The sequence below is a fragment of the Podarcis raffonei genome, chromosome 5, assembly GCF_027172205.1.
Source record: "Podarcis raffonei isolate rPodRaf1 chromosome 5, rPodRaf1.pri, whole genome shotgun sequence".
Taxonomy (NCBI): domain Eukaryota; kingdom Metazoa; phylum Chordata; class Lepidosauria; order Squamata; family Lacertidae; genus Podarcis; species Podarcis raffonei.
Genome location: NC_070606.1, coordinates 52279020 through 52305603, shown reverse-complemented (window position 1 = coordinate 52305603; position 26584 = coordinate 52279020). Strand labels below are relative to the sequence as shown.

The following is a 26584-nucleotide window of genomic DNA, read 5'->3' as shown; positions in this document are numbered from 1 at the left end:
GGAAATCAGCCCTGAGTGCTCACTGGAAGGACAGATCCTGAAGCTGAGGCTCCAGTACTTTGGCCACCTCATGAGAAGAGAAGACTCCCTGGAGAAGACCCTGATGTTGGGAAAGATGGAGGGCACAAGGAGAAGGGGGCAACAGAGGACGAGATGGTTGGATAGTGTTTTCAAGGTTACCAGCATGAGTTTGACCAAATCTGCGGGAGGCAGTGGAGGACAGATGTGCCTGGCGTGCTCTGGTCCATGGGGTCACGAAGAGTCGGACACGACTAAACCAGTGTTTTTCAACCTTTTTTGGGCAAAGGCACACTTGTTTCATGAAAAAAATCACGAGGCACACCACCATTAGAAAATGTTTAATATTTTTTTCTTTAATGGCAAACAAAAACGCACTGTGTGCGGAGAGGGAGATGTCAGAGCCCCGCTGCTCTCTATGGGGAATCGGATGAGAGTGGGCCGCCTGTCCGCTCTCATCCGATCCCATTCGATCTGATCCCCACCCAGGACGGATGGAAAATAGGGTGGACACAGTCCGGCGCCCGCCTAGTGGGCGAAAATTTGACTTTTTTTAAAAAAAAAATCTTTCGAATTTTTCAATTTTTCCCACGGCACACCAGGCAACATATATATTAAAAAGCAGGACTTTACAGCAAAACCTAGGGACCTGTCTTACCAGAATCAGGCTCTTCCAGTTCAATAGTGTCTGCACTGCCTGGATTTCTGAGAAACCCCTGCTGAAATACATCAGGAATGGGCATTTGAGATTTTTCTTGGGCTGAAAATAATGAGACACAATAGGAACTTAGGAATCTGCCTTACACAGAGTCACACCATTAGTTCATCTAACTCAGTATCATCTACACTGACAGCCGCTCTTTGGGATTGACAGGGAACATTCCAAGCCCTACCTAGAAGATGCCCAGGATTGAACCTGGGACCTTCTGCATGCAAAGCAGATTCTGTATGCAAACCCTTCCAAAGACCGGAGACCCACTCAGAAGATTGAATAGGAGGATAGCTCAGTCACCCTAGCTAGGAACCCCTACTGCATACACACTCCAATCTCCACTAAGCGGCTGTAGGAGATTCCAGGAGCTCCAGGCACTTACCCAGGGGTGTGTTTCCATTGGAAGGATCCAAAGCAGTGGAGACTAGTGCCTTTATTCATTGACACCTGGAAGTCTTCATTGGAGATGGTGCAGAACATTATGCCCCCGGAGTGTTTCTCATCACCCGTCATTGCTTCAGCATGGGACCAAAGCAGCAGTCGGTCATGGCTCCGGGTGCCTCAGTGCAGCCTCCTCCAGCCAGAGCCAAGATGGTTCTCCCTTTATTCCCCTTCACCTTCCAGAACACCTTTCTCCAAAAACCAGAGCCTCCTGTGACACTCCCCCCCACACACAAAGCCAGCTCCCTCCCATTTTTCTACTAATGGAAGCTGAAATTCTACACCTTTCTCCAGACCCAAGGACCCATCTTTAATGTGATAATGACCAGCAATCAGCTTATCCCCAGCTGATGGGCTTGTGATCCTGAACTTTAATGCATAGTTTTAACCACTTTGCTTAACTGGTGAGTTGATGAGTTTGCCCATATTCTAACCCTTTACGGAATCTAGAAGTTATAGGGAGTCTGTCGCTCACCCCAACTTGTAACAATACATCTAAAGCGCACAATTCCTCCCACAAAGAACTGTAATAACTGCACTCCTCACGAGGCCACAGCTCCTAGTACCCTTAAACTACAGTTCCCAGGACTCTTTGGGAGGCATCGTGTAATTTCAATGTATGGTGCGTACCCAAGCCCCCTCAAAGCAGGTGGTGCCAGCAATAGAGATATATTATTAATTTTTATTTTTTATTTCATTTCTATACTGCTTTATATTTTTAAGAAAAATCTCAGTGGTTTACAGCATATTAAAACATCAATAAAACAATCTGAAGAAAGTCAAATACAGTATATACAGTTAAAGCAACATAATTAACAGAAAACTAAAATATTATCTTAAAGATTTCAAAATAAAACATTACAAAGGAGGTCAACTGCAGAACACTGTACATATTTAACACAAAGTCAACAAAACAAATTTTTTAAATGTTTCAGAAAAAATTGCTAAGTGAAGTCAAATATATATTAGCTTGAGTCTGTGGCACAGAATAGCCTCTGGGTGAGCTTCCCACCTGAGCAGGGATTCAAACCCAGCTCAGCTCCAACATTCCCCAACCACCCAGCTTCCCTACCAAGCCACGAGCTGGGAGAGAGAAGCCGGAGGGAATTCCCTTCCCAGGATTTTACTTCCCCCTCGCCTTCCCCCGGGGCCTGCCTGCTTGGGTGGAATCTATGGTGCAATCCGATAATTTTAGACTGCGGGCTGAAGTGCCGCCCGCCTGCCCTCCCTTCCTTCCTTAGACGGCAAAGGCGCGTCGCTTCACTTCCTTGGAAATGTGGTTGCGCGTGGGGCGTATGTGCCCGGACGACACCCAATGAAACAGACCCGTCCTCTGCCCCGCGGGGTTGGCGGCGTGTCGGGTACGGTTAGAAGGCTGATGAGTGCATACAGGCTATGAATCAACACCTGCACAGCCTTATTCATTTCCAAAGGGCTGCCGGGGACGCGGAAACTCGGCTTTGGGACCTTTGCCCGGGCGGGGGCGCTGCGAGGTTCCTGCGCCGCCCAGGCGGGACCTTTCGCTTTCGCTTTCGCGGCTCCACGTAGCAGTGCGTCGGCGGAGAGGGACGCCCCGCTTGCCCCTTCCTCACCAAGCGCGCCCAGGCAAGTTTCCCCCGGGGTGGGCTGGAGGGGACGCTCGGGCCCCGTCGCTTGCCTGCCTCTTTACGCGCAGCTGCGCCCTGTCCGACGCTTCCCGCTTCGCTTTGGCCCTGCCTGCCCCGTCGAGCCACCAATTCCTGGCGTCTTGCGCCGGGCTCCGTCCCGTTTTCTTTTCCTTTGAAGTTCTGTGCCTCGACCATTTCAACCCTTTGCAGCATTTATTGATAAGCTATCGCGCCCGCCCACTTAGTTTTCAATATCTGTTCTGCCCCCCCCCCCACTTCCTGTACTCGCGACTGTCTCTCTTCTTTTCTGGAGGTGAAAGCAGCACCCCTAATTCATGGCTACGCCCATGGCATTCCTGCCTGTAAAAACAACAACAGCCCTGACCTGGTGGATTTCTGCTTGTTGAGGAAGCTGCCAATTGCTACAGAGGCCTGTTGACCTGTCACTGTATTTCTAGGTTGGGGGGAGCTCACCTGATGGAAAGGAGCCTAGGAAGCTGTTGTCATTTGAGTCAGTATTGCCAGCACTGACTCTCCAGGATTTCAGACGGGTTTCTTCCAGTCCTACCTAGAGATGCTGGGGGTTGAATTTGGGACTTTCTGCCTGTGGAGCAGGTGCTCTGTCACAGAGCCTTAAAAGATCTTAAAAGGCTGTCAGTGTCTGAGGATTAACTATAGTGCCAACAAACACTCCTTTCTACCCTTTTCAATTCTAATATTTTTGCAGCTCCTTCGGTATCACACACTTTAATTCTACTGCTGTACTCATATCACTCCTCACTTTCGTAAATTTAAAATTAAAGAACGTTAAGCAGATTCGTGGGTGATCCTGACCTATGTTGTTTCCTCAGGATTGCATAATGCAGACTTGTTACCGCAAGATTGCATGATGCAGATTATTTTCACTATTCTGTGAAATGTAGCCAGATACTGGGGTTTCTCCCTGCCCAGTTTGCATCCTACAATTTGCCTAGTATAGATAATGACCACCTTATGGAGCCTAGTGAGTGATTCCATTTTGTTCAGAGGGACCTACAGTATAAAATTTATGTACAGTCTACCCTCTCATCAGGAATAAAGAAGTTGCCTTTCTTTATTCCTGAAAGGAGTTATATTACATCAGAAAGGAGTTTCAGATGTAACCCAGGGGCCCCAAAGCAAGTGTGAATAGGAGTGCAGCCTTAAAGGTTCTGAGCACAGGCTATCTCTCTTGTACACTGATCTGTGTACATGTGGGATTTCCTTGCCTACTGCACACCTCTATGTGTAGATGAGTATACAAGGAAGGGAGGTGGTAGGTACTCAAGATGTCTATGGATATTTAGTTTTGAAAAGCATCTCTCGTAATTTGAACATCAAAAGCTAAAACTCTAAAATTCTAAAAAAATCCTGAATTTTGAAAGAATTTTTTAATTGGATCTGAGAACACAGTTTTTCTGTAATTCTGAAATGGGCAAAAAAAATGCATTTTTAAAAGTTAAAAGTATTTTAATAGCATTCTTGTCATTTGTTTCTTTAAATAGTCGGCAGATCCTTTGCCAACAAAGATGCAGGTCGATGATGAAAGAGACCATGGTGATGTTCCAGATGCAAAGCCAGATAGAAGACAGCGATCTTCACTCTTTTCAAAGTAAGGCACATGTTTGTTAGCTTGTCCAAAAGAAATTTATCTTGACTTTATTCTGGATCCACTGATAGAATTCTAATGGGGAAATAGCACTGGTTGTGCAACAAGTTTCTGCCAGTGCAGCTGTTGTGTTTGGTTCCTCTGCTGTGCAGCCTTCAAACTCAGCCATCCAATAGCACAAAAGGAAGAGAGCATTGTATACAGACCTATAAATGCACTATATACCAGAAATGAACCTTACACCTGTTCCACATGGGGGGAATCTTATAATTTAAACTTTTCCTTTTCCTTTTAAATTGAATTCTGAATATTAAATTCCAAGAATAGCTGTTAATTATATTTTATATTTATAACCATTGTCAGTCCCAAGTGGATGTTTACTTCAGTTAAATTATTCACAGTATTCATTCACGAGTTAATATAAGCTTGTTTGTTAAGGGTGGAGAAGCAACACAAGCGGATTGGGTGGGGCACTCTACCTGACTTCCACTGGTCGTGATTGCTAAGATTTGGCCAACTGGACGTGATTGGCTTCTATTTTTAAAAGAGCAAATATTGGGAACCTGTAGTGCAGCCTATTTTAATTGGTATGTGTGTATGTTTAATTTCTGTTAGCAAGTGGCAGCAAGTTTATGTATTTTGTGTGTGTCTTCCTTTAGCAATTCTCAAAATCATGGTAATATTTTTTTTTTACCTATAAGAGGTCAAATTAAATGCTAGTATGTGGATTACTCAACTCTAGTATGTGGATTACTCAACTCTAGTGTATAGAAAAGTATAATGATTGTTAACAAGGTAGAACGTTTTAGGTTTCAAAAGAAGGTGAACCTGGTAGTGTGTTCTCATTCACTTTGTATTAACTTCTGATTATGCTGCATCTGTAAGAGGCAGGTGAGTGAGTACCTGTTTAAAACATGGTTAGAGAGCTAGAGAGACAGATTATGATACATTTTCCTGGCTCTGTCTCTTCCCATGTGGGAATATCTCAAGAAAGGAACCAGTGAAATAAAGTTGACTGCCACACGTTTGTATCCAATCCAAACTGTGAGGCTGGGCCTTGCCTTAAATACTTAATACGCCAGTGCCTTCCAAACTTCTCCCCACCCCTCATGGACCGCTTGCACATTGCTCAGGGTCTTAGCAGACCACTTATTTTTCTGCCTATTACAGTAATTGTAATGCACTAGTCCAGATACTGTTTATGTTCAATTGTATTTTCGTTTCTGCCTTTACTTCTTACAGATTGTATTTTATTGTGGTACAATTTGAATTCCATTAAATTCAATTTGTAATTATTTCTTTTTATAGTGCAGGAGTGGGGATCGTGTGGCCCTCCAGATATTGCTGAACTACAGTTCACATCTGGACCAGGCTAGGCCTGATGGGTGGTTGTATGCAACATCTAGAGAGCCAGTGTGGTGTAGTGGTTAGGAGTGGTAGACTCGTAATCTGGTGAACCGGGTTCGCGTCTCCGCTCCTCCACATGCAGCTGCTGGGTGACCTTGGGCTAGTCACACTTCTTTGAAGCCTCTCAGCCCCACTCACCTCACAGAGTGTTTGTTGTGGGGGAGGAAGGGAAAGGAGAATGTTAGCTGCTTTGAGACTCCTTAAAGGGAGTGAAAGGCGGGATATCAAATCCAAACTCTTCTTCTTCATCATCTAGAGGGTCTTGGGTTCTCTGTCTTTGCTTTAGTTTTAAGGCAAAATTGCTGTATTTTGAGAGAAGTCGTCTACTGATTGGATTGGATTTTTAAACAAACCTGTTTATCTTCTTCCCACTAGATGGCAGATGAATATAACTTTTTGCTTGTTAGATGTCATAAGTTCTTTGAGATCTGTTTTTACTTGTCGCAGCTTAAAAGTTAATGCTTATTGTATTACATTACTGTAAATGTCACTGAAAGTACAATGAGAAAACAGAAGGTGAGGAAGATTTGGCAGCAGGGGGGAATCTTTTGACATTAATTTCCTTCTGTTGGATTCCATTAACTTTCTTTCATTTAGATTAAATCAAACTAATGGTTCTGCTCCACAGTTCTGTGGGCCAATCAACATAGTGCTCTCAGCATAATTCAATGAGGGTTGATAAAATGTGCAGTGGGGCACATTTAGCATGTCACAAGCAGTCCACTTCTAGAGCATTTGTTACCTGATGGGGCCAAATTATTGGTACACAGTGAAACCATTCTGCGACCACATTGCCATAAGATTAATTGCAGCGGGAGTGAGGCAACTCATATTTCATCACAAGGATAGGTGAATCTAAAAGTATACACACTCCAAATAAGAAATTGTCTTTTAGATTACATCCAGCATTGCGATTTGTGTTGGTGATTCGTTGACATTCCAAGAACAGCACTTCTAAGCACAATTCCACTAACTTAAAGGCATCAGGACTTTGACTTCAATGTTAGTTGGATCCACAGCATGTGCACCCAATTAGGGATCTTACATATGCCCTTTTTTTCTACCATGCCTACACCATCACATGGCATGTACACACACCTGTGTGACAAGTTGTCTTTTCCACTGTTTTTCATCTGGGGCAGGGAGTAAAAAAAGAGTCAGAATTCTTACAAACTTGGTATGTAAGTGCACCTGCACGTTTATTTTATTGTTTGCATTTATATCCCACCTTTCCTTTAAGGAGCTCACATGGCTCTCCCCTTCCCCATTTTTATTCTCACAACAACCCTGTGAGGTAGGTTAGACAGAACTAATGACTGGCCCAATTCATCCAGTGAGTTGCATGGCTGAGAAGATTTGAAACTTGGTCTCCTAGGTAAGAATTCACCTCTACACCACCTTGTTTGCTACCCAGGTGAGGAGCAACCACCTTTTGAATGAACCACAGAACCAAGGAAACTGTTTCCAAGTCCAGCATCCAGATTTAGGGACCTAGCATTTATTATAGCTTTGCAATAGGACAGAGCTCACTCAACTCAGTGTGTTAGTTGAGAAGGTCTGCCCTGAGGCACTTTAGAACCAAAGCTCATATAGTAAGTTCAAACACAGCAAACAAAGAGTCATAAAACATATTCACATACATCAGGAAAGGTTACAGGTCATGAGAAGTAAAGCACGCATGGCTCCGTACAGGTATCTTCACCCCCACATCACCTTGGAGTGGCCCCAATGTTCCCAGGCCATTTGGCCATTTTAGGTCTTGGATGTCCAGCATTACCCTGGCAACCTAGTCTTCAAAGAGGGAAGAGCATCATAAAATCCTCTTCCTGAGTCTCACATAGCTTCAAGGATAATCGATTTACACTCTGGTGCTAAAACATCCTGCCATTTGTACAACTTTCACACAGAAAGCAAGCCTAATACATTCCAAAAGGTTAAATGAAACATTATTAAAATAATAAAAATAAAATATACACCTGGGGTCTCTAATTCATACATCACAGGTCATAATCCAACACTAACCATTTTACCGCACTGGTTCTCACTAACTGGGCAAATGAGCATGCAAATAACATCCATGTTGAACTTTATGAAATTCTTCTGATGTCGGTGCGCATGGCATGCACAAGAATCCTAGTTTGGTGAGTGCCGGAATGCATTTCTTTTAAGCAATTTAGATACAACACATTAATATTCAGCATATTTCTGAACTTGCCATATTCTGATCCACACTAATAGTTTGGGGGTTGCTCTTGAATTGTTACCCAAAACTGTCGTCATCCAAGTTCTAGTTTTTCGGGTCATTTCTCTTTTCAAAAGCTTGATCCGCTGCGTGACTTCAGAATTTTGCTGAAGAAAAGGAGCCTGGAAGACCTTGTTCCAGAGGCCTTGCATTCTTCTTTAATGGTGCTTGCACATAGCTTAATAACTACTTACGTTGACAACTTCTGAGATGTAACGGAAAGGGGAGGGTTTCGTGCCAGCCTATTTCTGTTACCTGTCTTGTCTTCCACCACCCCCTCTCTTGGTTGTTACTTTCCACCAACTTTCGATGGCTGACAGGTTCCTGTCATCTCTTAGAGAAGCAAAACATGCATAGCAAAACTTATTGGGGGAGAATTAATTAAGTTTGCACTCATTTGTCCTCTCCTGATCTGGGCATGTTCTGCACTCTGTGCTGCTGAGTCCTTTAAAAGCTGACATCTGTGAAATTAACCTTCATTGCCAAAGAGAAGAACATTGCTTTGTTGCACAGGGGAACAACTCACAGCCTGTATGTAGCCAGGCACAGGTTACTGATCCCCTTGTCGCTGAATTCATGCTGTACTCCCTGCGATCTATCAAGGACGTGGAGAGGTACACTTTGAGATTACTGTACCTCCTCAATGCCCAGCTGAACTATGCTAAGAAGCTCAGACTATCACTTAGGCACCATAAGCTTTTAGGAATCGCTAATGTAAACATTTGACTGGTTTTTCTACCTATTTGAGTGGGTTGTGGCTGTTTTATTTTGTTCCTTTAATTTTCTGTATCTGTTTGCATTCATTATTGTCTATTATAATTACTCAGTTGTACTTTTTGTTTTTAACTATTCTGTTAGATGCTGTGAACACACATACATTTGTACTGAAGTTGCAGGATATAATTATATAAATAAATTCAATCCTTATTTTAGCCATGATTATATACGTTTATGGCCCCCGCTCCAGAGGCCAATTGGCGAGTAATCCAGTCTTTATCAACCAGGTGCTCTCCAGATTTTTGGGACTACAATTCCCATCAGCCCCAGCCATCAGAGCAGTGGGAATTGCAATCCAGAACACCTGGATTGACAAAGGCAGGAGTGGACCATCCAGACTTACCATTAAAGTGTCTTTATTTATTAAATTTGTATACTGCCTTTCATTCCAAGGATTACAGGATGGTTTACTTTATAAAACACAAAAATACATACCATCGTAACAAACAAAAACAATAATTTCATGCACACATAGATGGTTTAATTAGCCAAAGGCCTGTCAGAAGAGGGATGTTTTTGCCTGGTGACTAAATATATTGTTACGCAAGCCCAATCTCCAAGCAGTATGAGATCCCAGGGGCCCAGGTGCTTAACCAGGGTTCATGCCTCCTATTGGAAATGAAGCACAGTGGAGACTGTGGTATCTTTATGGTATATGGTTTATTTACACATATCTACAACCTGAGCCTACGATGGAGAGGTTCCCAGCATTACACTCCAAGAGGATCTCTCACTCCTCCCACAGGATCCAAAACAGAAATCAACCATGTTCTCTTTCTCCTTTTACGGTCTCTCCCAGTTTTTTTCGCTAGCGTATCACTGCCAACTGCAATCCTAAAAAACGCAACACTGGCTTTTTTTGTCTTACTTACTAAAACCAGGGCCTAGGGTGGGGCTTAACCTGTTAGGCCAGGCATGGCCAAACTTGGCCCTCCAGCAGTTTTGGGACTACAATTCCCATCATCCCTGACCACTGGTCCTGTTAGCTAGGGATGATGGGAGTTGTAGTCCCAAAACAGCTGGAGGGCCATGTTTGACCATGCCTGTGTTAGGCTGTCTGGCACTGAATCTCCCAATGGTCCATCTGACTCAGCCATTATCACATGACTACCTCATGAGGAAACTGTCCTGTGTTATTTCCAGCCTTTGCTAGATCCAACAATTTAGGGGTTGGATTAAATTCTAACTCTTTATTGAATTCAGAACAATGTATAAGGAGGCTGCTGGCCCATTCTTGTGTTGCTGCCCTCCAGACACACGAAGAAGAGCCTCAGATTGCAGGGTCTGGGTTTTCTTTCAAATGTGTGTTCAGATATGTGTAATTGTCCAGCTTGGAATTTCATTTCTTTTAGGGAAAGGGAAATACGGCCAGTTGGCATCAGATTGATGTTGGATAATTATATCATAGAGTTTGTTCTCAAAGGGTACAGAAAGTAATGTGCAAACCTATTTAATCTGTCTTGTTGAACCTTAAGCAACAAATTTATTTGCAAGGATGTCAGGGGTGCAGTATCAGAAGGACGAACATTGTGCATATAACTCTTTTGGTCTAAATTGATTAGGCAGGATCCCAACATCAATCATGTAGAATTTAATATCAGTGGCGTAGCGTGGGTTGTCAGCACCCGGGGCAAGGCAAGTAATTTGCGCCCCCTAACCCGTGGATTTGCGCCCCCTAACCCCCAGATGTTGCGGCCGGTGCGGCCGGGCCCCCCCTGCACCCCCCAACGCTACGCCACTGTTTAATATACAGTGGTACCTCAGGTTAAGTACTTAATTCGTTCCGGAGGTCTGTTCTTAACCTGAAGCACCACTTTAGCTAATGGGGCCTCCTGCTGCTGCTGCGCTGCCACTGCACCATTTCTGTTCTCATCCTGAAGCAAAGTTCTTAACCTGAAGCACTATTTCTGGGTTAGCTGAGACTGTAACCTGAAGTGTATGTAACCCGAGGTACCACTGTACTAGTAAATATAGGGTATTAAATAGACTGAAATGCTTGTTTTTCTACAAAGAAGTCAAGAATTTTCAGGAACACTACTTTGATACAGTGTGAGGTTGTATATCAGAGTTAGGTGATGGTTTCAAAGGACAGCAACCTTCTGCTTTCTGCACACAGAGCCACGTGTCTATCTCTTAAGCATTTTTTTAAAAAAATTCTGTGCATTATTATTACAGTAGAGCAGTGACAGAATCACAGTGGTGCAAGCACATGCTTTCTGCCTGTCAGCAGGAGCGGAAGAGACCTGCATGACCTCGGCTTGCATGTTAGGCCATAGTTATGGAGGTTTCAATAGCCCTATAGAAAAGTCCAGCGTGACCCATTGCTGACACAGACAAATCTTTGGGTCTGTGAACACACCCGTAGGCTGCTTCAGTCACTAATGTAGTGTAAGCATGGTGGGATGCTGGCTTTAATAGAGAACACTAAACCTATTCATCATCGCAAGGTGGACGTATTTTTCAGATGCAGAGTGGTGTACCACTTGATGAAGAGCCAAGGTACTGTACATTCTTTGTGTCGCCCTTTCCCTTTCTGTAAGAGGGGGAGAACAGACTTTATATAATTTAGAATCCTAAACTCAGAAAATGAGCATTTTTATGTTCCTGATTGAGTGGCAATCCACAGACTTGGTGGTGAATTAAAATAGGTCAGTAAGGCATAGAAATGGAGAAGTATTTTCTCCCTTGAAAGCAACAGTAGTCTATTGGTACCTTCTCACATTATGGGATGGTAGCCAGTGTGACACAGCTCCTCCTTGTGCTCAGGTAACGTGAGAAGCTCCATGCCAGGTAGGGGGAATCCACTCTGCAACTCCTCCCCACATCACTGTTGGCCCAACTTCCAGGACTAGTGAGGCCAAGTGCCATGTTACCCTTAGTGGCTGTGTGCAGGGATAGCATGATGGCATGAGACAAGCAAGAGACTAAAAAGCTGTGCCAGGTAATAACAGTCTTCAGTTCTGACAACCAACACAAGAGGAGCTACATGAGTGGTATGAAGTTTGAAGCTGAAGCAAATTTGGCTTGAGAAAAGAATGGTAACAGTAAAAGTATGAATGGGTGTGTTTGTGCGTGCAAAAGATGTTATATAAATTGCCAGTGATCAGAGGATGGCAGGAACACATTCAGCTGGAAGGTTGGGTTAGATGAACCCAATTATTATTCATGATCTTAAATTAGGTACAGGGGTCGAAACATTTGGTCCTGCCTCATTTACAAAGATAACCAAGCCATGTGGTGAGGGTGGTGCTAGATTCTGTTGTTTTCCCCTCACCCATACTGGCCAGAGGCTGCAACAAAGTTGTGACATTTGTAGAACAGAACTTCACTCCCTCCTCTCCTTTTCCCTCTTTCTTGCCCCAACACTTGCCAGATTTGTTCAGTGAGGAGATCTGGCCTAAGGAGTTGGGGCAGCTTTTCAAATAGTTTCTAAAAATTAGACACATTTCAGTTTGCGTGTTTAAACTCTACTCGAGGGACTTACTGAGTATTGCACCCAAGACTTGATTAATAGTATCTGGTACTGGAATAAAAGAATACAGAGCATGCATAGAATAAGATGCCCTATTTTGTCTAAAGGAACTATGATGCTGTTATCTAAACTTGATTATTTGCGAAAGAAAGAGCATTTTGAGGTATAATTAACTTTTATGTAGTCAGTGGTCCCAGTGAATTCACTTCCCATGGTCCTGTGTCTCAGACCTACATGGGGGTTCTAGCTAATGTGTATAAATAACTTGGCATCTGCGTGTCTCCTCTCCGCAGGCATTTGAGAATTATAATGTTCTGCTTATTGTCTTATTGTACTTTACCTGAAATTGTCGGTGCAATCTTATATATGCTTACTCAGAACAAAGCCTCACTCAAGTTCACTCGGGCTTATTCCCAGGGAAGTTTTTCTTTCTGCAGCAACTGAATCTGCAGCCATCTGATGATCTGCCCCCCTCCCCCCTCCCCATGCAACAACTGCATTCCAGCCTTTTTCAGAGTTCTCACACTGAAAACTAGGTAGCAGCCATTAGGGTCTTTTATAGCTCAATATTTTTTCAACGTCATCTTTTTTTCATCATTGGTATTTCTTTAACAACTATTAATCTGCTTGCATTTCAGTTTTGTTTTGTTTTGTTTACATACAGAAAAACGTACAGCGTATTAGCTTACTTGTTAGATGCAGCCAGGAAATAAATGTTATGTAAAGATTGAAACACAAAAACATGAATGAGGGAACAGCAGTTAAAAGTGCACCATTTTTCATAGCACAATGACCTACCGCAGTTGATTAATGAAAATGGCAGTTCTGGAACATTTACCAAGTTGTTCACCACTTCATAATCAGTCAGTATTGTTCAGCTGCTGGTGTAAGCTGAAGGCTGGGGTTTTTGTGGGTTCACATCAAAGGAGCCTATTTAAGCATCTCACTGCTTGCCAACCATTTCTTGCTCTATAGAAAGCTAAATCACTTCAGCAGTAAGATACTGGAATGTATGTGTGATAGACTTTTGGTGTGTGGTTTTTGGAGGGTGTGTGTGTTTACTGTGCAGGAGAGCTTTGAGAAGCACAGTAGGTCTCCCATAAGGTCTAACATGGTAGGACAACCTCCAGCTCATACCCTGTCCTAAAAACTATTGGTTGTTACCGTCACTCATAAGACAGACCACTTCACGTGAATGGTTAGATGCCCCTCCTAACTCGTCAAATTCTCTGGGTAATCCTATGCATATTTATTTGGAAGCAAGTCCCACTGTTGCAATGTGACTCACAAATAAGTGTACATGGGATTACAGCCTGAGTTGCTTGCTGGTGGGTGCAGGTGTGGCTGTAGGTATACTATTTCAATCTTTGTGTTTACACTTCCTTCTTAACAGAAATCTGACTATTTGCATCAAAGCTTCCAATAGTTGAGCAGTCTGACATAAGAATTTGAAGGCCCAAATTTCACATAAATGTAAATTCATACTGTTACAATTATGCACAACGTCCTATCCAGACAACACAAAACAATATATAGAAAATGATTAACAGAAAAGGCTTTTTTTCAATTTCTTGATTAAAAATGCTAACCTTGTAAGTGTTCGTTTTGATTAACTATAACTCATGTACAGATGTATTTTATTTAAAGCATGGCACTGGGGGGAAATAAAAAGGTAAACTTCTCTTGCATAGCACTGGGGGGGAATAAAAACATAAACTTATCTTCCCTTGAAACAAAGTAAGAAGTTTACAGTCCTGCACATAACTAATTGCGCATTGTGTCAAAGAAAATGTCATGTGAAAACATTAAAGTGTGATTGGTTTATGGGAATGTGTTGTTACAAGATGTTGCTTTGGTCAAGTTTAAGAAGCAAACTGTTCATAGTAATCAATGATACAAGTTGTGTTTTGTTGTAATTTTTTTACATTCCTGTAAGCAGAAACTTAAGTTTGAGAATAGATTTATTTTTCACTAAAAATGTATTGCATTGCTTTATCTGCCTGAAGAACTTGTGCTGGGCACAAATCAAAGAGTAATATAAACCAGTGACCTGCCTTTATTATTCTTGAACAAGCTAATTTATCATGATTTGCTGTGGCATGCAAATAAGGGAAATTCCAAAACCTGGTTTGTTCCACACTACAAATTTGCTTCCTTCTTGTTCTGCCACTCCTTGGACAAGTACCAACTGTTTCTCACAGTAGTCCATCTAGATTACAGTGATATGGGTCTAAACCTGAATCACATAGGGGCTCTCCAGCATTATCATAATAGCTTCCCCAAATCAAGAATACAAATATGAGGAAGATTGGCCAAATAACAACTGCAGCCCTAGGGTTCATTATGATAGTATAAAGGCAGAGCAGGGAACAAAATAAATATACTTTAGGCCTATACACCTTTCTTGCATGCAATGGGTTTAATGTGCTGAGGAGCTGGCCACACAGTTTCCCTGGACTTACACTTTCCTTTGAATGGGCATCTGAAAAGAAACCTCTTTTCAGCTGTCTATGCAGAGGGGTTCCATGTGATCCGCACATGTGTAAAATCAGGTTGCCCTGGTCACATGAGTTGTGAACAGCTGCTTACATGCAGAGAACTCCATTTCAAACACCCACACTCAACATGCAGGTGCCAGAGGCAAGGCTGGTGTGGGGGCACAGGGTCAGGGATGAGGCCAACAGGGCAGACCCTGCTTCACCACATGAGTGAATGCATGAATAGGCAGAATGGTAGATTACCATTTCTTTTCCTGAGACCTCAGGTTTCTCAGCCAGCTTAATCAGGAGCTCCCCTTTGAGATCAGCCATAGCCTACAAGCATGGAAAAACAGCTTTCCTATCCCTAACAATCTTCCCTTAGTGTACAGGGCTGAGGAGTAAACCTGTTCTAAAGCAGACTCTGTTTTCCTGGGTTAATGACAAGGCTCTACTGGCTGTGCTTGGTGCCCCATGTGAAATCTCAAGCCCAGGCCACAGATGTGAAGGAGGAGGAGAGAAGAGACCTCAAAGGTGCACTGAAATTATCTAGCAAAGGCAGAGCCCAGTTTTCTTGTATTTATTCAAAGTCTTAAAAATCCAGAGGCTTAATTCCACCTGTAGTCTACAGGAACCCAATATCTCACACCGTTATTCTTCGCTGCACACTTAACTCTTCATAAGTACACATAGTTTCTTAACTTGCTGGTCTAGGATAGCAGACCCTGTTCTTCATAGTTCAGGCCCAGCCCTAGAGCTCTGCCCTACAACCCTTTGCAACATAAATAGGCATTCTAGGGAGACAAGTTTGATAGGGAATGGTTTTCTTAAACATAGAAAGTTGGAAAGAACTATCCTAGATAAAGAGGCTTTCTATACACAACCCAAAGCATGGCAGTTGTGGCAGAATCCTTTTCACAAGAGAAGGTTAGCATCTACATCCCGTTGTGCTGCTTCAACAGGGACAATCCTACAATTGGGCAGAGTGTCTCAGATGCTGGAGATCAGCAGTCCCCAGCTGTTTCTCTTGAGCCCCTCAGCCATTCTCCTTTGTTGCCATCCTCCCCCAATTGGCCTGCTGCCTCAGCTTTGGTAGAGGACACTGTGCTGTTAACCGTGTTGCCTCAGTCAGCAAAATGCCTTGGTCTGGCCTTATGCTTCAGAAGGCTCTGCACTTCCAACTCTCCTAAGAATGATTGGTTCAACAAATAGGATCAACTGATCACCTCATCAGGTTCAAAGCTGTTTTCCACCTGATTTGAGCTCTGAGTGCCCAGAGGAATGAAGGACTTTGAGAAGGACTTTAGAAACGCTTCCATTTTTTATTTCCCTGTCATCCAAATCTGAGAAATGGTGGTTATGCTTAACTGTGGTTTGTTGAAACAAGCAAACTGCTTACCATAGTTCAATAACCTCACTTGTTTCAACAAGCCCTAGTTAAGATGCACTGTAGTTCAGGGCTTGGATAATGCTAAACCATGGCCAGTCTGAAATAGGAGCAGAAGCTTTTTTTTTTAATAATATTTTATTAAGTTTAACAATAAAAAAGTAGAACAATAAAAACACAAAGAGAATATAAAACACAACAATACAAACTTTCACTATACATAAAATACAAACATTTAACAAGAAAACAAAAAAAGACAATCAACACTCAAAAAGTAGAATAAGAAAAACACAGATCACTCTTTTCCAGTTATTCATCTTCAATTAACTTATTTTCCTGACTTCCTCACGCCTCCCTTTTTTATATCCCTTTTTAACAATTAGTTCAGCAAATTCGTATCCTACTACTTTATCCTTATTTATTTTACCTCCCAAATTTCAAATTTTTATCTCTTATTACTAGAACCCCTTCATTTTAATTCAATGTCATCAGCATTCATACATTTTACAATACTTCTGTAAATAAGTTTTAAATTTCCTCCAATCTTCTTCCACCAACTCTTCTCCCTGGTCTCGGATTTTGCCAGTCATCTCAGCCATTTCCATATAGTCGATTACTTGCATCTGCCATTCTTCCAAGGTGGGTAATTCTTGTGTCTTCCAATACTTTGCAAAGAGTATTCTTGCTTAGGAGCAGAAGCTTTTCATCTCTTCCGCCCAGCCATTCCAAAGGAGAAGTGGCAGATGCAAGCCAAAGGCTATGGCTCATTCTTGTAATTTTAAAACATAATTTGGTGTGTGAATCAGGCCGCTGTTTCTTGATGTGTTTATGTAACTCAGCTTTTAAAAAATAAAGGCAAGTACTTCCTTTTCTTAGAGTTCTTTATGACAGGAAGGATATAACACCACAGTTTCATTACAGTCATTTTCCTCCACACACATGAATTTGGTGTGTGGGTTTTCAAGCAATGAGTAGGAATTCTATACACACAAGGGAAATACATTATCCCATTCTATTTGCTACCTAGGCCACAGTATTGGTAAGGAAATGTTGCTGTGGCTTCACTCTTGTACCAATGTTCTTTGGGACTAGCTTAATAGAAGCACTTTTTCTGTCTTAAAACTAATCATGCTTTTTCTTGTGTGGTATTAGTAGGTCCACAGCAGGGTGGTTAACTTGTGCACACACACACCCGAAAAACTAGCCATTAAAAATATATATTATTGCTCACTCCTGTGGGTTTGCTTCTATGATGCCAAAATGTTTTAGGTGTCTCCCCAAAGACTTTCCCTACACTTGTACAACAACAACAGATTTAAAATAGTGTAGACTAGCTGTTGGAAAAAGCTTTTGAAAGGCAGGCTTGAAAACCACAGTTCTCACCACACCCCCACTTTCACACTTTTGCCGCTTTGACATTTGGCCCCCAGAGGGTTGACCATGTGTCATTCCTGTTCTTGGCCGAAGAAAGGTTAGCTACCCCTGCTGTACAGGTTGTCTTTGGTTGGTAACAGCATGCTGTGACCAAGAACTTGCAGTCACTTAAAAGTTGGAATGTGTGTCTTAAAGGCACAGCCTGGGAGCAGTTTACTTCTGCCCATTTAACTGTTTTGATCTGCAAAAATAGCCCTATTACAAGTGCCACATTATATACGTTCCGCAGTTGTAACAAATTATTTTTTAGTGTGTTTGAAACTCCCTGTCGATTGACATCAGGAAAGATACTGTCATTTACTTGGTCATTTAAGAAATGTAAAATCAAGGCCCACCTCTCAATAAATTTGTTTTCTTGATTTCAACAATGCTTATAAGTATAAATCCAAAAGAGAACTATTTTAAAGCAATATTCCAGTGGTATTTAACTCCACACAGAATTAGACAAATATTTGGCCAAAACGTGCACGGCTGGAGATGCCATAGAATTAAGGCAAATTTAAGATACATCTTTTGGAGCTGTAAAAACAAACGTTTCTGGACAGAAGTATTGAATAATATATTAATAAGTACAGACTGTGATCTCCCAAGGAAACCTAAAATAACTCTTCGTTTGAGTTATTCTTCATCCTGCAGTCATTAATACTGATTTACAACTGATTACTGCTTCTAACAACAACAAAACAGTGTATTGTACAAAAATGGAAAAACAAACATCCGCCTACCAATACTGTTTTGTGAAGGAAAACTTGGCAAAATATCTTAATGATAAAGCTTACATACAAGAGAAACACAATACTTAATAATCAGTTAAGCATCAATGAAAATTTGAAATGCTTTTGTGTTCTGTCTATGAACATTTAGTTACATTTCCACAGAAAAAAGAATGGACAGGAAATTCAGCCAGAGACCTCTTTCCCTAGCCGAAACCGAATTGTTCCTCCAGAATTCCTGTATCGTATGGACTACAAGAAAATTGGAAAATGTGTTATTATAAACAACAAGAACTTCAAAGAAAGTACAAGTATGTTTTTCACATCATCTTAATATAACTCTGGGTGGTACTTCTGTTAGAGAGCAAGAGAGCTGTACGCGAGAGCAGTGCTTTTCAAGACAATATGCTAATATCCAGGGACACTCTTCTCCCATATCAATCAGCCACATTTGATGGGAACAAGGGAGAGTGACGTTTCTATTGCTAGTTTCAAATTTTGAGACCCTGCTTTGCATGTTCCTTTTTGGCCTTCAGCCATAAACTTAAAAGCTTTCTATTAGAAAGGCTTTTGTGCTTTAAATGTCTGACATAACCACCTTGCCTATAGTGTTCTCTTATGAAGGGCTTTTTGCAGTTTTAAAGGGATATGCTGTTGATAATGTATTTTTTATTACTATTTCTTAGCATGCTGCTTTAGTGTTTACTTTGTCCCGGGGGGGGGGGGTTGTATTTTGCTCTGAGCAGCCTTGAACTCTTGTAAAGGAAGAGTGGCCATACCCAGAAAATGACTGAGCCCACAAAAAGCGCACCGTAAAATATTGTTAGTCTTTATGGTGCCACAAAACATTGCTGCAGCAGTCTCGACAGGGCCCCCTCTCTGGCCATTGCGTGGGTCTTTGTGAATATAACAAGCTGTTTCTGAATACTGCTCAAAGGTTTTAAGTTTTAAAATCATTTTCTCTCCCATTGGGCATTCACACAACCTATAATAATAAGTATGCCTCTGCACAGTCAGCATCAATCTTCTTGTGTTTCTTATCAGACATGGGTATACGAAATGGCACTGATAAAGATGCTGGTGACCTGCTAAAATGTTTTCGAAGCATTGGATTTGATGTTTCCATCCATAATGATCTCACCTGTGAAGCTATGGAGAATAAACTCAAGGAAGGTAACAATGACCACCCTGTTTAGATAGTTTGCTGGTTAACTTAAGAAGACCAGTTGTGTTCTTCCTTTGGTCATTTGAGAAGCTGACCTCTTAATACATAATTTGGGTAGTACTAAATGAACTGGGTTGTTGTCAGTGTAGCACTAAGGAGATTTGTTTCTGTTTGCTCAATGGAACCATCTCCCCTCATTCACTGTTCTGGGGGTTCTCCTGACCTTCTGGAGAAGATTTGGAGGGTGGAGTTCAATTGCACTAGCAGGCATCATTGTACTGGCTTCCTCTAGCACAACAATTTTGTTGAATACAGTGGTACCTTGGTTGTCAAACTTAATCTGTCCGATTCCCGAAACAGTTCAGAAACCAAGGTGCAGCTTCTGATTGGCTGCAGGAGCTTCCTGCACTCAATCAGAAGCCACGGAAGCTGTGTCGGACGTTCAGCTTCCAAGGAACTTTCGCAAACCAGAACACTCACCTCCAGGTGCCAATTTGTTCGGGAGCCAAGCCATTCAACAACTAAGGTACCACTGTATAAGCGCTTCCTAGTGAGCAGTTCAGGCTTAGTCATGCTTAGAATTGAGCCATTGGAAACAGTGGGACTAATTTAAGTTCCATGGATTTCAAAGGGTCTCTTTTAAGCATGAGAAAGATCCAACCCAGTGAGAGTTATATCTGAGTAAACATGAATAGGATTGATGTTAGCCCTTCTTTTAATTGTGCAGAAAAAAGACTTGCCACGTATAGTTTTTGTTAAGTGGCATTTCCATTATGTGAGAGGAAATACGTTTGATTTGCAGTTGCCCTTGAGAGCCACAGTGATGCTGCTTGTTTTGCCTGCATATTATTAAGCCACGGAGATGAGGGGTTTATCTATGGCACAGATGGAGCTATGGCAATAAAGGAGTTGACAAGTCTTTTCAGAGGAGACAAGTGCCCAAGCCTCATTGGAAAACCTAAGTTGTTTTTCATTCAGGTAAGGAGGTATTTGATGCAAGATAGCATGTGCTGGGTAGAAGCTGTTTTTCAAAGTTTAGCAGCAGGAAGCTAGAATTGAAAACGGTGGTCCAAAATGGTTGCAGAGTAATGCCTAAGGCAGGCAGATACGAGAGATATTTGGTCAGCTTTTATTGAGAACGATGCTCAATACTTGTCTTTTTTCTGTTTTCTCAGTTTGTGTCTCACTTTCATATCCACTTTCATTTCCTTTTATTGTCCTCTCCCTTTTTTTGTGTGTAGATGTTACATTATTTGCCCTAGAGTAATTTATTTGTTATTAATTAAAAACTGATTTTAAAAAATTCTCATGTATTGAGTATTTTGGATAACTGCACATAGAAACACAAAATGTCAGTTTAAGGCCAATATTAGGCACTTAATAAATAATGAATAGCGTGCTCACCAGCAATGGCATGGCCTATCTTTGTATTCATACAATTGAACTGCAGCTAATATATTTAAGCTATAGCCCTAGGACAAATATGTTTTTCATAGGGTTGATGCTGCTGATCCTAGTATAGGTCATTAATGTACCATATTTCATTTACAAGGTTCAAGTATATGTTCAGCTATAATGTGAATCTGTTTCAGTTACAAAATTATCATAAAATTCCATAACTCCTGTAAATTGTATGTGATTTATGTGTACACTGAATTATTTTGCTCACTGTTTATATCATGGTTTCAGGCCTGTCGAGGTTCTGAATTTGATGAAGGGATTCAGACAGATGCAGGTTCTCCAAATAACGATCTGGAAATGGATGCCAATCCAGGATGCAAGATTCCTGTAGAAGCAGATTTTTTGTATGCATATTCCACCGTGCCAGGTATAAATGGGAAAAGTGACAAACTTGACATACAAATGAGTGAGAGTAAAACAAAGTGTCACATATTGGGGAAAATTTAAGCATTTGTCAGCTGAACTTATATAAAAATGGAATGCTATTTTATGGGGAAATGTATTTTCTTTACATTGAATTATGAACCAGTCTTGAAAGTTTGAAGCACTGCACTTTATATTTTCACATATCAAGTTTGTTTCCTTCTGAAAAGTATATAGGCTTTTCAGTGTTCTAGTTTGTGTGTATAATCAGGGGCGAATGAAGGCTAACCGACACCCGGGGCGGGGCAAACTGCCGGCTGTGTACGCGTTGTGCCGCTACGTATGACGCATGCATGGCATCGTTACGCAGGGCACATATGCAGCATCGCTACGTACAGCGCATGCGTGCAACACTGTGCATGCATTGTATGTAGCGGTTTGCCGCCAGTGCCACTTGAATGCCGTATGGATGGTGGCGGGATCCTCTGATCGCAGCTGCAGCCACAAACGGAGGATCGTCCACATGCAGCTACAGTGGCACGATGGCTGCTCACGCCGCCATGCCCGGGATCACACACACACACCCCAGACATGGCACCTGGGTCACACCACCACCACCCCTTGTGACACCACTGTGTATAATTAGTGCAAACGACCATATGTGAGCTACTGGAATGGCTCCTCTTGACATTCTGCTGCTAAGCCATGGATTGACTCAGCATGGCATCCAAACCCAGGCTCATGGTTTAGCTCTCTCCATATAAACCATGTGCTGTAAGCAAGGTTTATCCTATGGTTTATAGCTCATGGTTTGTCTGGGAGAGTTAAAGCACAGTCCCAGGTTTGGATAAAATACTAAGCCAAACCATAACTTAGGGCAGCACAGCAGCAGAATGAGCAGAGGAGGAGCAAAGCAGCCGCAATCTCCTCTGTGGGATCCCACACATTTGTTGTACATGCTAAACTGTGGTGCTAACGATATCAATGTCCTCTTTTATTTTTAGTTATCTTTCTCTATTTCAGCTAGTTGGAAAAGTCTTAACAATTCCATATTTTTAATAAAGGTAAAGGGACCCCTGACCATTAGGTCCAGTCGTGGCCGACTCTGGGGTTGCGGCGCTCATCTCGCTTTATTGGCCGAGGGAGCCGGTGTACAGCTTCCGGGTCATGTGGCCAGCATGACTAAGCCACTTTTGGTGAACCAGAGCAGCGCACGGAAACACAGTTTATCTTCCCGCCGGAGCGGTACCTATTCATCTACTTGCACTTTGACGTGCTTTCTAACTGCTAGGTTGGCAGGAGCAGGGACTGAGCAACGGGAGCTCACCCAGTTGCAGGGATTCGAACCGCCAACCTTCTGATCCTCAAGTCCTAGGCTCTGATTTTTTTAAAAAATAGCCCTATTTACATGTATCATGATGGTCCGGGATCATTTTAGTTGGCACAGTCCAGCCCTGTGTACTTTTCGAGAACGTTGCATATGCATAGGTTTCCACGGCAAGCACTCACACTCTTGAAAAGCAAAATGCTTTGCTTGCCTCTCCAGCAATGCAAATGATTGTGACAAAAACCTATAGACCCAAATTGGTTCCCTCCTTCACTTGTACGTATATGGCTTGGATTATGACCCTATTTGTAATGTGCAGTGAATATCTCTTTTGCCCTTCATTATGGTAAGGAGGCTTTTTTCCCTTTGCTCTTACTTACAGGTTATTATTCTTGGCGGAATCCAGGGAACGGCTCCTGGTTTGTGCAATCTCTTTGTGAAGTTCTGACTAAGTATGCCAAAGAGCTGGAGATCCTGCAGATGCTCACCATGGTTAACTACAAAGTAGCAAGAAACTATGAATCGCAGTGTGATGACCCACGCTTCAATGGGAAGAAACAGATTCCTTGTGTGGTCTCCATGCTAACCAAAGAAGTTTACTTCTGAAATCTCATTTGTTTGGGCATATATCATCTCCTCATCTTCCAAAGAAAGATTGAAATATACAATGGGGATCTCTTAATCAAAACATTTCAAATCAAACCACACTGGATCCAGAGCTTCATCAAGATAATCTTTGAAATATGCAATATGACGATTACCTCAGTTGATAGTTAAAATCCTTTTCAACATGCCACCATGACTGTTTATCTGTATTTTGGTAGATAATTCTGGTCTTTTGTTGTTTGTGGCCATACTGGAAAAGAATACCTCTAATACCTCTCTTGTTTGACCACATCTGGAGTCGTGTGTGGGTTTTTTCTCATGGAAATTCCTCATAATTCTCCAATATTAACTACCTAAAATGTGATGGCACTGTGCTATTGCACTGAAACATTTTTCTTAATTTCTCAAATATAAAAGGGAGGAATCACACAGGAATATGACCAAGGTGTACTGGAGTTTTCTGTGATTAAATGGTGGACTTGATATCATTGGTATTTTACATATCAGAGGACATATCCATTCATAGGTCTTGCTTGGTCTCAAGTGTGGGTTTGAAATCATAAGCCATTTACTTTTCAAAATCACTCTGTTTAAATCTGTTTCTATTTTCCTTACTTCTCCCTACATTGGAAAACTATCCTTATAAAACCTAAGAAATACTTGAAACGCTTCTTTTTATCCAATATGGAAATACCACTCCAGTTTTATCATGAGAACACTGAACAGTTAAGTGCAGCTTACGACATTTTCAGCGCAATAACAATTTGATAGCAAATATGTGCTGTGTAGTATATAGCTTTCAAACAGAAATAACAGTGATGCCTGTACATTGTCGGTTAGATCAAAGCACAATTATTCTACAAAGCAATAAGTAAAACTATAGCAAACTAAGTTAAATTAAGAGTTTCTACTTCCTTGTAATGACTAACTGCTGCTGAGAAGCCACACAGTTCTTTACTTTAAATGCCTTAAGCTTGATTGTGTTGCCCTTTCTGCATGATTAGACATTGCAGATTCGGTGCCTACATATTCACTTGAAGGCAAACCACCACCCCCCCCCCATCATTCTTGATCTTACACCATAAATTCACATTTTTCTGTATGTCACTTTATAGTGCCAATTTCTTGTTTCTAGATTTGTTTCCTTGTTTCTAGATTTACAAACAGTGTTGTACAATTGTTGAATTTCTTGTTATTATAACAAGTCCACAGTATACCCAACGCTATGGATGTATTGGCCAACTTTCATTTCATTACCATAAAGGCGCTCTTTCTTGGCGTGTTCGGTGCTGTGGCTATTTGAAGTAAGCTTGAGCTATGAATCCTAGCTACTCATGGGAACTTGATTTTGTGTCAGTCAAGTCACCAGTACAAAGGCAATGTTTATGTCGTTTTCAAGCTTTAAAGCAAGATAGGAAAAGAGTGCTGAATTTTAACTGGGGATAGACCACATCTTACACAACATCAGGTAGGAAATATTTCCATCACTGCAAGAGGAGATCTCCACAGAATGCCAATGACTTAAGAAATCCAGTGCGCTATGGATTCTACAGTGAGACAAATTGCTTTTCTGGCATGATGCAAAAATATAGCAGTAGGATCTCAGGTAGTGACAGCTGCAGGACTAGGCCTCACCATGAAGTGGGAAATATGCAATCCTATGAATTTATCCTGGCAAAGACCTGTATGTTTCTTGAGCAAGAGAGTAAACTAAATGGGAGCATCAATGGGAGTTTTGCCTTGCAAATGGTTGTGAAATAATCTCAGTTAATCATAACATTTTTTGCACTTAAAGAATTAATAAATTCTTTTGACATAACATGTCTGTCCAGTTATATTCAGACAATGAAATAATAGTAAAAACTATAAACTAGTAGTTCAAGACACCAAAACTAATCAGCTGTTTACATGTCGAAGTTAATAAACTATTTACATAGGATGGAAATGCATAACTCCTTTGTTCTTCAGGGAATTGTAATGGAAAATCTCAATTAAGAGATCAATATATATTTGATGCGAATATAGCCAATCTATAAATATTTTAATGGTTATTTTAAAGCAGCATGGGATCATCTTTTTTCATTTCAGAAACATTAGCTAATTCTACAAAGAAATAAAAACAAATAAAGATAATTTTCTAACCTGCTTGTTTCATTTTTCTCTCTGTGGGAAGAATGAATGTATCTTCTGAGCTCTCATCCACAGAAATTATGGGTGGTTTTCTGTAATCAGCCAAGGTATCTCTTGCAAAGCTGAATTCATCTGTTAGAAAATCTGGTTCTATATGTTTTCTTTTAAACGGGTTTGCTTCCAGGTGTGTTAGTTGTTCTTAACAGTGCTTGTAAGAAATATTGTGAACTGGGAGCCCTGCCTAGTTCAGCATTCTGTGCCTCACTAGTCAAATGGTTTTTATACAGCCACAAGGAAAATATTAAGGCAACAGCCCATATTCATTGCCTCTTAAACCTGTTTTGCTAATAGCCACCATCTTAAATGTAGTTGTCATTATTTATTTCTCAGCCACCCTTCACCATCTGATCCTAGGGCTGCTTAGAACAATATAATGTAAGTTTATAAAAACAAAAACAGTTGCAATTATAAAAATATCCATTGTAAACAGCAATATCGATTGCTTAAAAGAGAGGGGTCCTGCAAAACAAATGCCTTAACTGTCAATTTTGAGAGAGCCCTCCCCCTTTGCCACCATTCTCCACACTTCCAAGGATAGCAGAATTACCAAGAGAACTCCTTCTGCTGATCTTAACACCCAGAGGTTTCTGTAGAGAAGGATGTGGCAGGAACTGAAGGAGACGCTAATAGCTCAACAGCCTTCTTCTGATCAATCATCGGTGACAGTGGGCCCTAAGTGGTTAAATTTTCCTCTTCTCCTCTCCCTCTTCTGAAGATCAACTGCAGTGTAACGTGACGGGTCCAAGCAGCTTCCCTCTTGCCCTGCTCCTTCTCAAGGGAAAACCCCAATTGCCATTTGCTCTGATGGAGCACTGAAGAGCAGTTTTTTCCAGAGGAAAGCAGTGGGACAAGAAGTGTCGATAAACCCTCACTGGATTATCCAGTGAACATTTGCAGAGTAGGTCAAATAACTTCCTCTTCTCTTTCAGCATTGGTTTATGGGAGAAGATTAGCACACATTTAAGATTCTGATGGTCATTAAAAAAAACAACTGGTTGGAAATCCCTAAATCTTGATCCGTTTGGAATGCCCAGGTTAAAGCAAGCTGTGACTTTTTGTTGCTTGCGTGAAAGTCTCAAAAATTACAGTGCTATCCAAACCATTTCTACTCAGTCATATTGAATTTAATAGGTATTATTTTCAGGTAAGGGGGGCTAG

General features: G+C 41.5%; 1 protein-coding gene across 1 annotated transcript; it reads left to right on the top strand.

The window, feature by feature from the left end:
- Positions 1 to 4305: 4305 nt before the first annotated feature.
- CASP7 (caspase 7) lies at positions 4306 to 25377 on the top strand. Its single transcript, XM_053389158.1, has 6 exons — positions 4306 to 4408; positions 18480 to 18625; positions 19359 to 19487; positions 20282 to 20457; positions 21169 to 21307; positions 23013 to 25377. The coding sequence occupies exons 1-6, from the start codon at positions 4326 to 4328 to the stop codon at positions 23234 to 23236; spliced, it is 897 nt and encodes a 298-aa protein (XP_053245133.1). The 5' UTR covers positions 4306 to 4325; the 3' UTR covers positions 23237 to 25377.
- Positions 25378 to 26584: the final 1207 nt, after the last annotated feature.